The sequence below is a fragment of the Stegostoma tigrinum genome, chromosome 6 (assembly GCF_030684315.1).
Source record: "Stegostoma tigrinum isolate sSteTig4 chromosome 6, sSteTig4.hap1, whole genome shotgun sequence".
Lineage (NCBI taxonomy): Eukaryota > Metazoa > Chordata > Chondrichthyes > Orectolobiformes > Stegostomatidae > Stegostoma > Stegostoma tigrinum.
This window is the reverse complement of record NC_081359.1, coordinates 63889662-63904120: the sequence shown is the minus strand read 5'-3', so window position 1 is coordinate 63904120 and position 14459 is coordinate 63889662. Positions and strand designations below refer to the sequence as shown.

Sequence of the window (14459 nt, the reverse complement as noted above, 5' to 3'; positions counted from 1 at the left end):
CCCCTGTTACCCATTGATTTTTGTTTTTCTGGGTTTTCATGATGCCAAAAATTAATCTAATGTGGCCTCGATGTCAAGGTTTGTCACTCTCACCTTGCCTCTGCTATTCAGCTCCTTACAGCCTTGGTTCAAGCATGGATGAATGAGATCAAGGGCTGAGTGGCCCTGGCGGAACCTTAACTGGGAGTCACTGAGCAGGTTATTGCTGAGTAGTAGCTGCTTGATAGCACTGTTGATAACACCTTCCATCACTTTACTGATGATCTAGAGTAGACTGATGGGATTGTCAATAGCCAGGTTGGGTTTGACTTGTTTTTTGTGTGCAGGACATATCTGGGCAATTTTCCACATGGTCAAATAGATGCCAGTGTTGAACCTGTACTGGAAGACAGCATGGCTCGGAGAATGGCAAATTCTGGAGCATAAGTCATCAGCACTATTTTGAAAATGTTGTCAGGGCCCACAGCTTTTGCAGTATTCAGTGCCTTTAACCATTTACAATATCAGGTGGAGTGAATCAAATTGGCTGAAGACTGGGATCCGTAATGCTAGGGACAAGAGGAGGAGTCTGGGATGGATCATCCACATGGCACTTCTGGCTGATGATTGCTGCAAATGTTTCAACCTTGTCTTGTTATCACTGATCTTTTGGACTCTTCCACCATTGTGAAAGGGATCATTTTTGGAGCCTCCTCCTCTACTGAGATATTTAATTGTCAACCACCATTCCCGACTGGATGTAATCATTGGTTGTGGGCTCGCTATGACTTTCATTATTTGCTTATCATTGCTGTTCTAAATTCTTCCTGTTGTAATAGCCAGATCTGTTAAAGGCAGTTTCATTTTCATTCTGCTTTCTGTGACTCTTCCATTGTAGTGATGTATGCAACCAGCGTTTGGACCATTTTAAAATCAGTAATCATTGAACACCCTGTTTTTTTGTAGAATTTTCCATTTGTTCCAGCAGACTGCAGGAAATAATTATTTAGCCATGAGATTTTTCAAGTCAGTAGACAGCTGAACCAACAGGCAGCTTACATCAGAGAACTCAACATCACTCAGAAACCGGAGTCTGTATACATAATGAACTTTGACACCATCTTGCAATTTAAATGCCAGTACTGAACTAGGAATCTCAAAATTGAATTCTTTCAATCTTGTATTCAATCTGTTAAATAACATGCTTTATTATTCCGCTGAATAATCATGTGTTTTGTGAAATCTGTCAAAATGTCTGACCATACCTCTTTGACATTTAATCCACAATTTTTCTTATAAATTTCATCCAAAAACTCTAATAGAAAATCCACATCTTCATCAAAATCTAACTGACGGCCAAGCCAGTTCACAAAATACTGAATTTCTGATTTTGCTTTTGATTGGAAGTGACATTTTGGAAATCCCATCTAATTTCCACTTTGGCAGGGATGTACCCTGGGTTCGCATGTATATTTCATTCTTCCACTGATCTTATGGTTTAGACTACAAGAATCCCACAATTTACATTTACTTGCTGCCATTTCTCCAAATAACTTCAAAGTTTGTGGTTTTCCTTCAGAGTCTTCTCAGACTCCATATTTTACTTTTAGGCAGCCATTCTTTGCCAATCTCAAAATCCAACCAGTAAAGGATAGAACTGAAGTCAACGTTTGCTCAGCTTTATATTTGTAGAGTGAAAAGTTACAAGCAGACACCACTTAACTCAGCCACACAGCAGTTTTAATAATTATTTCTTTATCGGAGGAGACTTTAACCTAGAATTTGTGGGTTAGTTGAAATGAAATGAAAGTAAAAAGAAAGAAATGAAATTTGCCTTACTGAAAACGTTAATGGTTAGATGATGACCTAATGATAGGAAAGCTACTGTTCTTGATGTTTCTGTGACTGAAAGAATGTGTGTACGTGTTTGGATTAATGATTTAAATTCAGCAATAATGGCCCAAACTTTTTTACAGTAACGGTGAAAGACTGGAATCTTGTTTTTAAATAGACACAGTGAATCAAATGCAATGATGCATCTACTTAACAGCTAAGCAAACTATATTATTCAAGAATTGCACTGTGCAAGTATCAAACAGTTAATTGGATGACATCACTGTAGTAATAACATGCGCAACCAAGACTGAGGTCAATGTTGGCTGAAATCATGCAATAAGCGTCTTTGCAGGGGAAAACAGGCAAGTCCAAATGGGTCGTGATCAAACCAACTATGGAAAACACAACACATTTGTGATGATTGCCAACAGTCAACACATTCAGATTTGGACAGTATCATAGTTTGATACTTGGATGGACAAAGTTGTAAGAACGGTTGTCTCACAGCAATAGTTAGCTAGCTCAGGAGAAGGTCATCTGATCAGTGACTCAATGTTCATCTGAACGTACTGACCACCTATTTTGGTCTGAGCCTTGGATAAGTCCAGACAACCTTGTGATCATAAGCAGTGTATGAATAAGATTTTTGCAATATTTACTGTTGTGTTTTTTGCTTTAATGAAGAACATTGGGCTTTGTGGTTAGAAATGCCTTGTGATATCCAGAGTAAATCCAGTGGACCAGGGAATGTAGGAATAAAAGTCTGCATTGGTGCTTAAGTGAAGTCCCAGATGATGCCCACCTATAATTTATTAAATACAATAAACATACTATTAAGATTGGAGGTTTAATAAGATGGCAGTGGTACTGACTCTTCCTCTGGCCCAGAAGTTCAAGTCCTAAGTGCTACAGAGATATGTCATGACATGTCCAAACAGGTTGATTTTAAAAAATAACACTTTTTCTTTCCATGTCCTAAAAAATATTGCTGCTGAAAAGTAGTAATTTGAACTTGTGCATTGCTGTAAAAAGGACATTTTATAAAGCATTTTGTCGTGCCTTGACTCATCAGGGCAATTCACAGGAAATACCAAAGTAACCAGGATCCAACATATATGCTTTATTAGAGAAGAGTGCTGATTGGTAGATGTTTTGCCACTTCGCCTTGGGCACAAAAATTTTAAGTCCCTTGTATTATAAGCCAATAACATGGAGAATTAAAAGAAAAAAATTAACAAACGTTGAATTTCTAATTTATTGGGAAACCAGGCTGAATACAAAAAGTAGGGAATAATTGAAAAACTAAAATAAAATGGACAAACAGAATGCATTGCAATAGTTTAAAAGATAACATAAAAGAAAACTCAAAACGATTGTATAAAAGTATAGCTAGTAAAAGGATAGTCTCAATGAAAGATGCAAAGGACCAGAATTAGGGACCAACAGAGATCTTCTTGTCAACTTAGAAAGCATGGCTGGGGTACTAAATGAGTATTTTGCATCTGTTTGTGCTGAAGAAGATGATTCTGCCAATGTCACATTAAAGGATGTGGTAATAGAGAATATATCTGGGAGAAAAATAGGAAAAAAAATGCGGTACTATAAAAATTGGCAGCACTCAAGGGAGAAAAGTCACCCATATGCCTGAGATGCATTCTAGATGGCTAAGTAAGCTAAGGTTGGAAATTGGGGAAGCTCTGGCCACAATCTTGCTATCTTCCTTAGATAGGAGACTATTCTCCCAGTTGAATGGAGGATTGGAAATTTTACATTGATGCTCAAAAATTGGCAGATGGATAAACCTAGCAACTGTATGCCAGTCAATGTAAACATTAATGATGAGGAAACAATTAATTAAACAATAATTCAATAAAAATAGGTGCGACCTGATAAATATGGTGTAATAAATAGAATCTTGTGCAGATTTGTCAAAGACAAATCATGTTTTCTGAACACAATTGAATTTGTGAAGAAGTAATAGACAGAACCGATGAGAGCTGCAACTGTTATTCTGTAGCCCATCTTTAAGAAGACATTTAACAACTTACCTCATAATTAAATTGTTATGAAAACTAAAATCTGCAGAATTAAAAGGGCAGTGGCATGACTGCAAAAATGGTTAAGGATCAGAAATCAAAGAGTAATAGTGGACTGTTGTTTCCTAGACTGGAGCTTGTGAAGTGGTGTGTTTCCTCAGCATCAGTATAGGAATCACTGTTCTTTTTGATGTATGTTAATGACCTGTATTGGGTGTACATGGCATAACACTAAAGTTTGCAGATAGCATCGGGTTCAGACATGTACTGAACAAAGCCGAGCCTGGAAGCAGAGTTCAGGAGAAGAAAGGTAACAGACAGATACAAGACAAATGAAATTTAATACAGAGAAATTTGAATTGATTCATTTTATAAGGCAATGTAAACTAAATGAATCATAAAATCCCTAAAGTGTGGAAACAGGCCCTTCAGCCCAAGAAGTCTACTCCAACCCTCAGAGCACTCCTCCCAGACCCATCCCCCTATAACCCACCTAATCTACACATTCCTGAACACTATGGGTGATTTAGCATGGCTAATCCACCTAGCCTGCACATCTTTGGACAGTGGGAGGAAACTGGAGCACCCGGAGGAAACCCACGCAGACACAGGGAGAATGTGCAAACTCTACACAGACAGTCACGTGAGGGTGGAATCGACTCTGGGTCCCTGGCACTGTGAGGCAGCAGCGCTAACCACTGAGCCACCATGCTGCCCACCCATGTCTCCATAGAGACTGGAGCCTTAATTCAGAAATGGCATTTTCTAAAGGGGTTGTAACAGAGAGATTTAGATTAAAGGTAGACAAGACTTTGAAAATACCAGGGCTAGTTGCAAAAAATTGTTAAAAAGGCACTTGAGATTCCTTGGTTGTGTAAATAGATGCATAGAGTACAAACCAAGGAAGTTATGTTAAGTTCTAAGGAAGGCTCACTGGACCCCGAAACATTAACTCTCTTTTCCCCTCCACAGATGCTGCCAGACTTGCTGAGCTTTTCCAGCAACTTTGTTTTTGTTCCTCATTTACAACATCTGCAGTTCTTTTGGGTTTTTTTTAAAAGTCATGTTAAGTATTTACAAAATACTGGTTAGGCCATTGCTGGAGTATCATAGATAATTTTCGGCATCAGATTTTAGGAAGAATGCTAACTTCCCAGAGGGGATGTAGATGAATTTTGTAAGAAAAGTATAAAGGATGCATGACTTCAATCACTTGCAAACTCTAAAGAAATGGGGGTCTTTATTAGATGATAAGGCTCAGGAAAGATTAGGTAGATTTGTTCAATACTACGAAGGGCTTTGTGAGAATACATAAGATTAAACTGTTGTCAGATGCATTAGAATTACCAACTATAGCGCATGGATCTAAAACAGGCAAACTAACCAGAGGTGATTCATGGAAACATTTTGCTCTGCAGTGACTCCTTATGATCTGGGATGTACTACTTGAAAGGCTGATAAAAGAAGGTGCAATAACAGCTGTGAAAAAAGTTTAGCAAAGTTGCTGGAACATTGTTAATATTATGAAGAAAGAGCAAATGACTGGGGGATCAATTTATAGCCATTTCAAAGAGACAAAACAGCACTAAAGAGTCAAACAGCCTCATCTTGACCAGTCTTATTGTATAATTCTATCCTATTGAACTAATACATTTATAATAATGTCCAGTATACTATCGACTCTCCTTCTCTCTTAACAATGGATGTTGTTTTTAAATAGAAACATCAGTAATTGTTTCATCAACGTAGAAACAAACTACTTGTGAAATAAATTAAAAACCTCAGTGCTGGAAATTTCTCAACACCCAGAAGTTATCATGCAGTTAGATACAACAGTGAGCCTTTTTAGTGTGAACTTCGTGAGCTCATGAACAACAAATCACAGTAACAAAATTCTTACATTTCAATTCTGGCATCACAAATGACTAGTATGATATTTCTATGATACTGGGGTGACTTTCTGCTTATCATAAATGTCTAATTTTCAATCTTTCATTGTTTAGCCTGTAGGAGATGAATCATGTAAATTATTCAGTCCTTGTCACTAAACTAAAACTTATGTGCATAAATAATTACACAAATAAAAATCATTCCAGTTCAGTTGCAGAAAACAGTTTCAGTCTTATGAAAGACTGAAAACTCTAAATTCAACAGGAATGTGTGTGTTGGATTGGGAATTGGAGGATCTGTCCAAGATATTTTCAGAGGAAGAGAATATTTTAAATTAAGAGAGAAAAATATTGTAAGGTTATCTTGCTCCGAGGTCTCTCAAATAACTTGTTAGATTTAATCTGAACTTTCTGATCAAGGCTTGCGATCCTGCATTGCTGAAATTATTTTTTCTCTCCATCCTCATCTCCAACTCCACCAGCCGAATCTTATTCTTTATGTGATGAAGACGCAACTATTAAAATAAACTTCCATAAATTGGTTTCTTACTTGTGATGGATGTGATAACCTGCTCCATTAATCTTCCAATCTTTGTTCAAAAGGTCAGAAATTTTACAGGTTCGAACAATCAGGTGCTGCACATCTCGCCATGTAAGGTTAGGCCTAAATAAGAAAAAAAGATTTTTAAAACTAATAAGATCATTTCCTTTTGTCAAAATCAACTGCTTTAAATAGTCAACTTCACCATTTCTCATTAAATCTGTATTACCTTACATGTAAATTTACATTCATTGCATTGTGTATAATCCAAGTAGTGAGAACAATTTACTCAAACAGAAAGGAGCAATTTGGACATTGTTAAATTGTGAATTGCTCCAAATCTAAATACTCAGAATGTAGCTAGTTTAAATAAATTGAAACATTGTATTCTTTTCTCATTAAAGAAAAGAGTTATTTGGAGATAGCAGAGAACAGTAATTCTATGTAGGGAATAAGTACTTCATTGAAAAAAGTATTTATGTTACGCTTTGAAAAATTGTCATGCATGGTTGGGGTCCTTTCTAGTTTCTAACTATTATCAGCCAGGGGAAATTCCAAAGATATTACTATTTTTTGTCTGTGATTGTGCCCCTGAAAGTAAAGAGTCAGCAGTAATGCAAATACTGAAGATGGTGGACTGGTACCTGTGTTAGTCTGCCAGCTCCACGCAAGGATAAATGTGGCTTTTATTTTCAGCTAACTTACTTCCTGATTAATACACATGGACTTGGCTGATGATTAGTCCGCACATAAAACAGAACTATTGAATTAACCAGAATTTCTTACATAGAATAACAATGGTCCCAATTTTTACAGCGACAAATGAGACAATGGGACTCATTGCTGACCTTGAGTTTCCTACAAAGATTTATTGTCTGTTCTTTCCTTTAACCGATGTTAGATTAAATCTGGTGCCAAATAGCCTGTTATAAGGTAGTATTCCCACAGTCAGAAAACCAGGAATCAAAAAACTAATGTCTAAAGTTAACTGTCGATACAATTATACACACAGCAAAGTAAGATCAGAACATTCACAGGGGTTTGAAATAAAATCTGAAATATCACATCGTATGGGAAGATATGTTTCTATATAAATGGAGAATTCAGGCACTAATGAACATTAAATCAGTTTTTCAAAAATACGAAGACTGATCAGCAAAAACCAGGAACTTGATAAACCATTAGAACCCAATTATACATCATTCAACAAGCTGTAATTCTTTCAAGAGCTTTTACACTAATATGGATAATATAAAATGGCAGGTTGTTGCCAGGTCAGTAATTTTTAATTGATTTCAGTCTGGGTAGGTCAAAAGTGCAGTCCGTAGCAAAGCAGAGTTTCAGCGATAACAAATTCTGGATTACTGATTTATCTGTACATGGATGGATTCAAGACACTGCTGTCAGTTTAAAGGGAATAATGACAGTGATTCCTAACAGTTTTCAGTTACGCTTGAGTGGTGTGTAGAAATAGACCATTAAGTCACAGGATAGGGCTTTCCAAATTTAGTCAGTGTTCAAGAATGGAGGAGTGTGACTACAAGTGAGGCAGGGATGGGGATCGTGATGTAGTGGAGGAGCTTTAGTTTTTGCAATTGTCCAACAAGTCTCAATGGGCCAGGATAACAGTAAGGGCAGCAGAAGGGGATGAGCTAACCCACCATGGAACTGTGGCACATGATGTCATTCAAGCTGGGGGAAAAAAATGGAATGCGGTAGTTATATGGGACACCATAGTCAAAGGGACTGAAATCATTCTCTGTTAAAAAAAAATGAGGCTTTCAACAGCGGTGTTGTCTGCCATGTGCCAGTCTGTGGGGCACCAACTCAGGTATAAAGAAGAACTTACAGTGGGAGAAGGAGAAGCTAGCCATTGTGGTCCATGTAGGTAACACAACAGGATAAAGAGGTAGGTTCTATCTCATTCGTAGGAAGAGTTGGCATCAAATTAAGAAGCAGAACCTCAACGTTTTGAATCTTTGGATTATTACTTGAGCCCATGTGCAAATTGGTACAACCTGAATCAGATTAGAGCAATGAATGCTTGCTTCAAGGCTTGTGTGGGAGAAATGAGTTTCAGTCCATTGGGCAATGGCACAAGTTCTCAGCAAACTAGGATCCGTATCATTGCGACAGTAAGCACCTGAACCTTGCTGGGTCTAGTATTCTTATGTACTGCAGAATTAGGGAAACAAAGTGGATATTGAACTTAGTAGTGGAGGTGAGGGATCAGATTTGAGAAGATGTGGTAATTGGAAGAGTAGAGGTATACAAAGGATAATGGTGTTATTTTGGGAAATGATAAGCAGATGGTGACAGAAAGGGACAAACAGTTCAGATCTAAGAGCAAATTAACAGATAAGGTTAAAGGTTACAAAAAGAATAAAATTACACACTCTGTATGTGAATGCATGTAGCATCCAAACCAAAACAGATAAACTGACAGAGCAAACAGAAATAAATACATATGAACTGGTAAGTATTTCAGAGATATGGCTGCAAGATGATATGGATTGGTAACTGAGTATCGAAGAGTACTGGGTCTTTTTGCAAGGAAAGGAAGCTAGAAAAGCATGGAAGGGAAGCATCGGTCATCAATGATGTTATTAGCACAATAGAGAGAGATGAAGTAAATTCAGGAAACCAGGATCTCTAAGCTATTTTTGGGTAGTGTTAAGAAATGGTGAAAGCAAGATTCACTTGTTGGGTGGTGTACAGAACCCTATCAATAAGCACAAGGTTGAGGAGAGCATAAAGGAGGAAATAATGAATGCTTGTCAGAATGGCACGGTGATAATCATAGGAGATTTTAATCTACATGTAAACTGGAAAGTCAGATGGGCAAAGGAAGCTAAGATGAGTAGTTTGTAAAATGTCTTCAGGATTGTTTCTTAGAATAGCAAGTCTGGAGCCAAAAAAGACCCCAAAAAACTGTGGATGCCGGAAATCAGAAACAAAAACTTTAAATTGCTGGAAAACTGAGCAGGTCTAGCAACATCCTGTGGAGAGAATGCAGAGTTAATATTTCAGGTCCAGTGACCCCTCTTCGAAGCAGGCTATACTGGACCCGGTATTGTGCAATGAGATAGGGCCAGTCACAAATCTTGCAGTTAAAGCACACTTATGCAGCAGTTACCATATGATGATTGAATTTTACATTCAGTATGAGGGCAAAAGTAATGGGTCTGAGATTATACAATTAAACTTGAATAAGGGTCATCACGGTGGCATGAAAGCATAGCAAAGAGAATGGGAAAATTAGGTTAAAGGATAGGACAATAGAGGACCAGTGGCAGACAATTTAGGGGATATTTAAGGTTACACAAGAGATTACACAAATAGATTCATGGCAAGGGAAATCATGTTTGACCAGTTAATTAGAATTCTTGAAGGTGATAACATATGCTGTGGCCAAAGAGGAACTGGTGGATTTACTGTGCTTAGATTTCCAGAAGGCATTTGGAAAGTATCACATCAAAGATTATAGTGGAAAGTAAGAACTCATTGCATGGGAGGGCAGCATATGGGCATGGTTCAAAGACTGGCTGGTCAACAGGAACTAGAAAGTCAGAGGGATGTGATGGTCTTGTGGCATTATTGCTGGACTGTTAATCCAGAGACCCAGATAATGTTCTGGAGGCCTTGGTTTGAATCCCGCCATAGCAGATGGTGGAATTTGAATTCAATAAATATCTGAAATTAAACATCTAATGATGACTATGAATCTATTGTCGATTGTTGGAAAAACCCATCTGGTTCACTAATGTCCTTTAGGGAAGGAAACTGCCTGGATGTGACTCCAGACCCATAGCAATGTGTTTGACCCTTAACTGCCTTCTTGGCAATTAGAAATGGATAATAAATGCTGACTAGCCAGTGATGCCCTCAACCTGCCGATGAACAAAGGAAGGAAAGGCATAAATGAATCTTTTTCAGATTGGTAATGTGTAACAAGTGGTGTGCTGCAAGGATCGATGCTGGGACCTCAACTGTTTACAACTTATGTAAATAACTTAGATGAAGGGACAGAATGTAACAGTCACCAAATTTGCTGATGAGATAATGTAAGCAGGAAGTTAAAATGTGAAGAGTGCACAATCAGGCTATCAAACAAAACATAAATCAGTTAAGTGAATGAATAAAGGTCTGGCAAATGAATATGGAAAAATGTGGAACTGTCCATTTCGGCAGGAAAAATAAAGACAACATATTTTTCATATGGGGAGAGATTGCATAGCTTTGAAATATATAGGGACTGGGTGTCCTAATCCATGAATTACAAAAGCAAGTAATTAAGAAAATGAATACAATGTTACATTTATTCTAAGAGGAATTGAACAGAAAATTCAAAATCATCCAGACTGTGTTGAGTTATACCTCAAACCAATTTAATATCATCAACTGGGCTTGCAATGTGATGCAGTTGTGCTTGCTAGAAGCTACATATATAAATATTCAGAACCCTGTTTGATGTAGACAAAAGCTATTTGGACACATGTTGCACCTTTTTCAAAACAAAGCAGGTCATGGAGATAGCTAAACTCTGTTGCATCCCTGTGGCAACACCCTCATCAATCAGAATCTATCTTTGAGCTCTGAGGATGAAGGGACAGTTAAGTGTTCTTGCTCCATCCTGACAGGAACATAGAAATTAGGAGTGGGAGTAGGTTATTTAGCCCTTTGAGTCTGCTCCACCATTTAACACTATCATGGCTGATCTTATCCTGGTCTCAACTCCACTTTCCCGCTTGCTCCCCATAGCCCTTTATCCCGCTTTTCATCAGAAACAACTTTTTTTTCTTGAACCTGTTGATTAGTTTTGCCTCCACTGCACCCTTGTGGCAGTGAGTTCATCAGATTCACAACTCTCTGAGAGAAGTAGTTTCTTCTCATCCTAGTTTTGACCCTACCTCCTCTCAATCTATATCTATGCCCTCTTGTTCGAGACTGTCCCACAAGGAGGAACTTCTGTCTCACATCCGCCCTATCAATCCCCTTTAGCATTTTCTACACCTGAATCAGAATCTGCACACCCCGCCCCATCCTTCTGAACTCTAGTGAGTGCTAGTCCAAGCTATTCAACCATTCCTTGTGCGACAGCCCTCTTAGCCCTGGAATCAACTTGGGGAAGTTCCTCTGAACTGCCTCCAGTGCCACCACATCCTTCCGCAAGGAGAGAGACCAGAACTAGACACAATGTTCCAGACAACACAGTATGGAGCTGAAGGAACACAGCCAGCCAGGTAGCATCAGAGGAGCAGAAAGATTTCTGAAGAAGGATCCCAACCTGAAAAGTCAACTTTCCTGCTCCTCTGATGATGCCTGGCCGGCTGTGTTTCTCCAGCTCCACATTGTGTTATCTCTGACTCCAGAATCTGCAGTTCTTACTATTTCACAGTGTTCCAGATGTTGTCTCACCAACGCCTTTTATAATTGTAACAGCACTTCTTTATTTTCATTATCCAGTCCTTTTGAATAAATGCCAGGATTCCATGTGCCTTTCTTATATGCTCCATTGACATACCCACTCTCTGCAGTTCATGCACAAAGATACCTAGATCCCCTCTGCACTGATGCTCTATGAATCTATATCCTGTTCAAATAATAATTTGTCCTTTTGTTTTTCCAGCAAAAATAGACAACCTTGCTCTTATCCACAATAAATTCCATCTGCCAGATTCTGGCCTATTCGCTAAGCCTATCAATGTCTATCAGTAAACTTTTTATCTCCATATCACCGCCTGCTTTCCCACTTATTTCAGTATCATCTGCAAAACTTGCTATGTTACACTCAGTCCCTGTTTGCAGATCATTTATATAGATGGTAAATAGTTGAGGTCTGAGAACTGAACCCTGCAGCAGCCCAGTAGTCACAGTTCGCCATCCACAGAGGAACACATTCATCCCGGCACTCTGCTTTCTACCAGTCAGCCAATCTTCTGTCCAAGCCAATACTCTACCCTTAACACCCTGTGATCTAACCTTCTGGATCAGTCTTTTATGCGGCACTTTGTCAAGCGTCTTCTGGTAGTCTGGATATACCACATCTAATGGATCCCCATTGACTACTTTGCTGGTTACATTTTCAAAGAACTCCAGCAAGTTTGTAAAGCAGAACTTGCCTTTCATGAAAACCTACTGACACTTATGAATGGAATTTTGTTTTTCCAAATGTTCAGTTACTTCCTGCTTAATGACTGACTCCAGAAATTTCCTCACTATAAGGATAAACGAACTGGTCTAAAGTTTCCCACTTCTTTCCTAACTCCAATCTACTTTCCAGAATCCAGGGAATTTTGGAAAATCATAACTAATGCATCTACTATCTCTGCTGTCACTTTCTTTAATATCATAAGGTGCAGGCCATCAGGCCCTAGGCACTTATCTGCCTTTAATCCTATCAGTTTACCTAATAGCTTCTATCTAGTTACAGTAATTTCACAAAGTTCCTCTGTAATAACTGCGGCTTTTGGGAAGAAATTATCATCTTCTACTGTGAGAACAGAGAAAAGAAAATATTAGTTTAATGCCTCCACCAGTTCTGAGTTCCCATTATTACTCCACCCTTTTTATCTCTGAAGGGCCAGCAGTTACTTTCACTATTCTCTTCCTTTCTATATACTTATAGAAGCTTTTGGTAGCAATGTTCATGTTTTCTGCTAGTTTCCTTTAGGAGTTCACCTTAGCTATTTGGATTTCATTTTTAGTAACCCATTGCTGATGATTACAGTTCCCTCAATCCTCTAAAGTGCCACTAACATTTGCAGTATGAGATGCCTGAGTTTTTGCCTTTATCTTATCCATGGCTTCTCGTTAAGCCATGGGTGATTTTTCACCTTGCTACAATTCCTCTTCCTCTTTAATTGAGAGATATTTAGTATCTCCCTGAACATTTGCCACTGTTCTTCAACTGTCTTGCTCTTTAATATTTTTGCCTATGCCACTTATGCCAATTCCTTTCTCAGGCCTGTCTAATTACCTTTGCCTAATACTAAAACTCCTGTATGCAACTTTGCCTTCACTCTTTTAATGTGACTTTGAAACTCTAGCATGTTGTGGTCACTCCTCCCAAGGGGATGCTTAACCACCTACCATTATCAATCCTTCCTCATTACATAACACTAAATCTAAAATACTCAATTCTTTGGTTGACTCCATGACATGTGCTCTAAGAAACATTTCTTTATACACACTATGAACCTTTCTTTGAGGCAAACCTTGCCAAGTAGATTTTCCAATCAACATACATGTTCAAGTCGCCCATAATTACCATTGTGCCCTTCTCACAAGCACTCATTATTTCCATGCCAGTGATGGCCCAAACAATCAGCATCCTTTTCTCATTCATTAGAACATTATTCCTCAGAGGTAGTAGGAACTGCCGATGCTGGAGAATCTGGAGAATTTTTCTGAAGAAGGGTCCTGACCCGAAACGTCAAGCTTTCCTGCTCCTCTGCTACTGCTTGGCCTGCTGTGTTCATTCAGCTTCACACTGTGTTATCTAACATTATTCCTCTTTTTCCAAGTCTGCATATTGTGTCCTAGTTCTGATCAGGGCAAGACATAAAGCTTCAATTTCTAGTCTCTTTTTAGCAATGTTTAAGTTCTGTAGTATTCAGCATTTATTTAAATAATTTACTTGGCTGAATTGATGGGAGGTATAGTTGCCCAATTTTTTCATGATACAATGAAAAATGGAAAAGTATTTCAGAGGTAGTAGGAACTGCAGATGCTGGAGAATCTAAGATAACAAGGTGTTGAGCTGGATGAACACAGCAGGCCAAGCAGCATCAGAGGAGCAGGAAAACTGCCATTTCAGGCCTAGACCTTTCTTCAGAAAAATCTGAAGAAGGGTCTAGGCCCAAAATGTCAGCTTTCCTGATCCTCTGATGCTGCTTGGCCTGCTGTGTTCATCCAGCTCAACACCTGCTTATCTCAAATGGAAAAGTATGTTGTGAAGAGTACTTAAGAAGGCTACAAAGCAATATAAAGAGGTTAAATAATTGGATAAAGATGTGATAACTGCAGTATAATGTTGGAAAATTTGTAACTCTCCATTTTGATAGGAAGAATGGAAGGGTATATAGTATCTAAATGGTGAGAGATCACAAAAGTCTGAGATGCAGATGTATTTGGGTATGCAGGTATGCAAATACAAAAAGAAATCAGAAAATGCAC

At 38.4% G+C, this 14459-nt stretch overlaps 1 protein-coding gene across 1 annotated transcript in view; it reads right to left on the bottom strand.

Annotated features, from left to right (window-relative positions):
* The window catches only part of LOC125453120 (PC3-like endoprotease variant B), a 1374573-nt gene that overhangs the window by 213998 nt on the left and 1146116 nt on the right, over positions 1–14459 (bottom strand). Inside the window, exon 13 of the mRNA XM_048532258.1 lies at positions 6291–6404. Coding sequence (XP_048388215.1) covers positions 6291–6404 — 114 coding nt within the window. The remainder of the gene's footprint in view (positions 1–6290; positions 6405–14459) is intronic.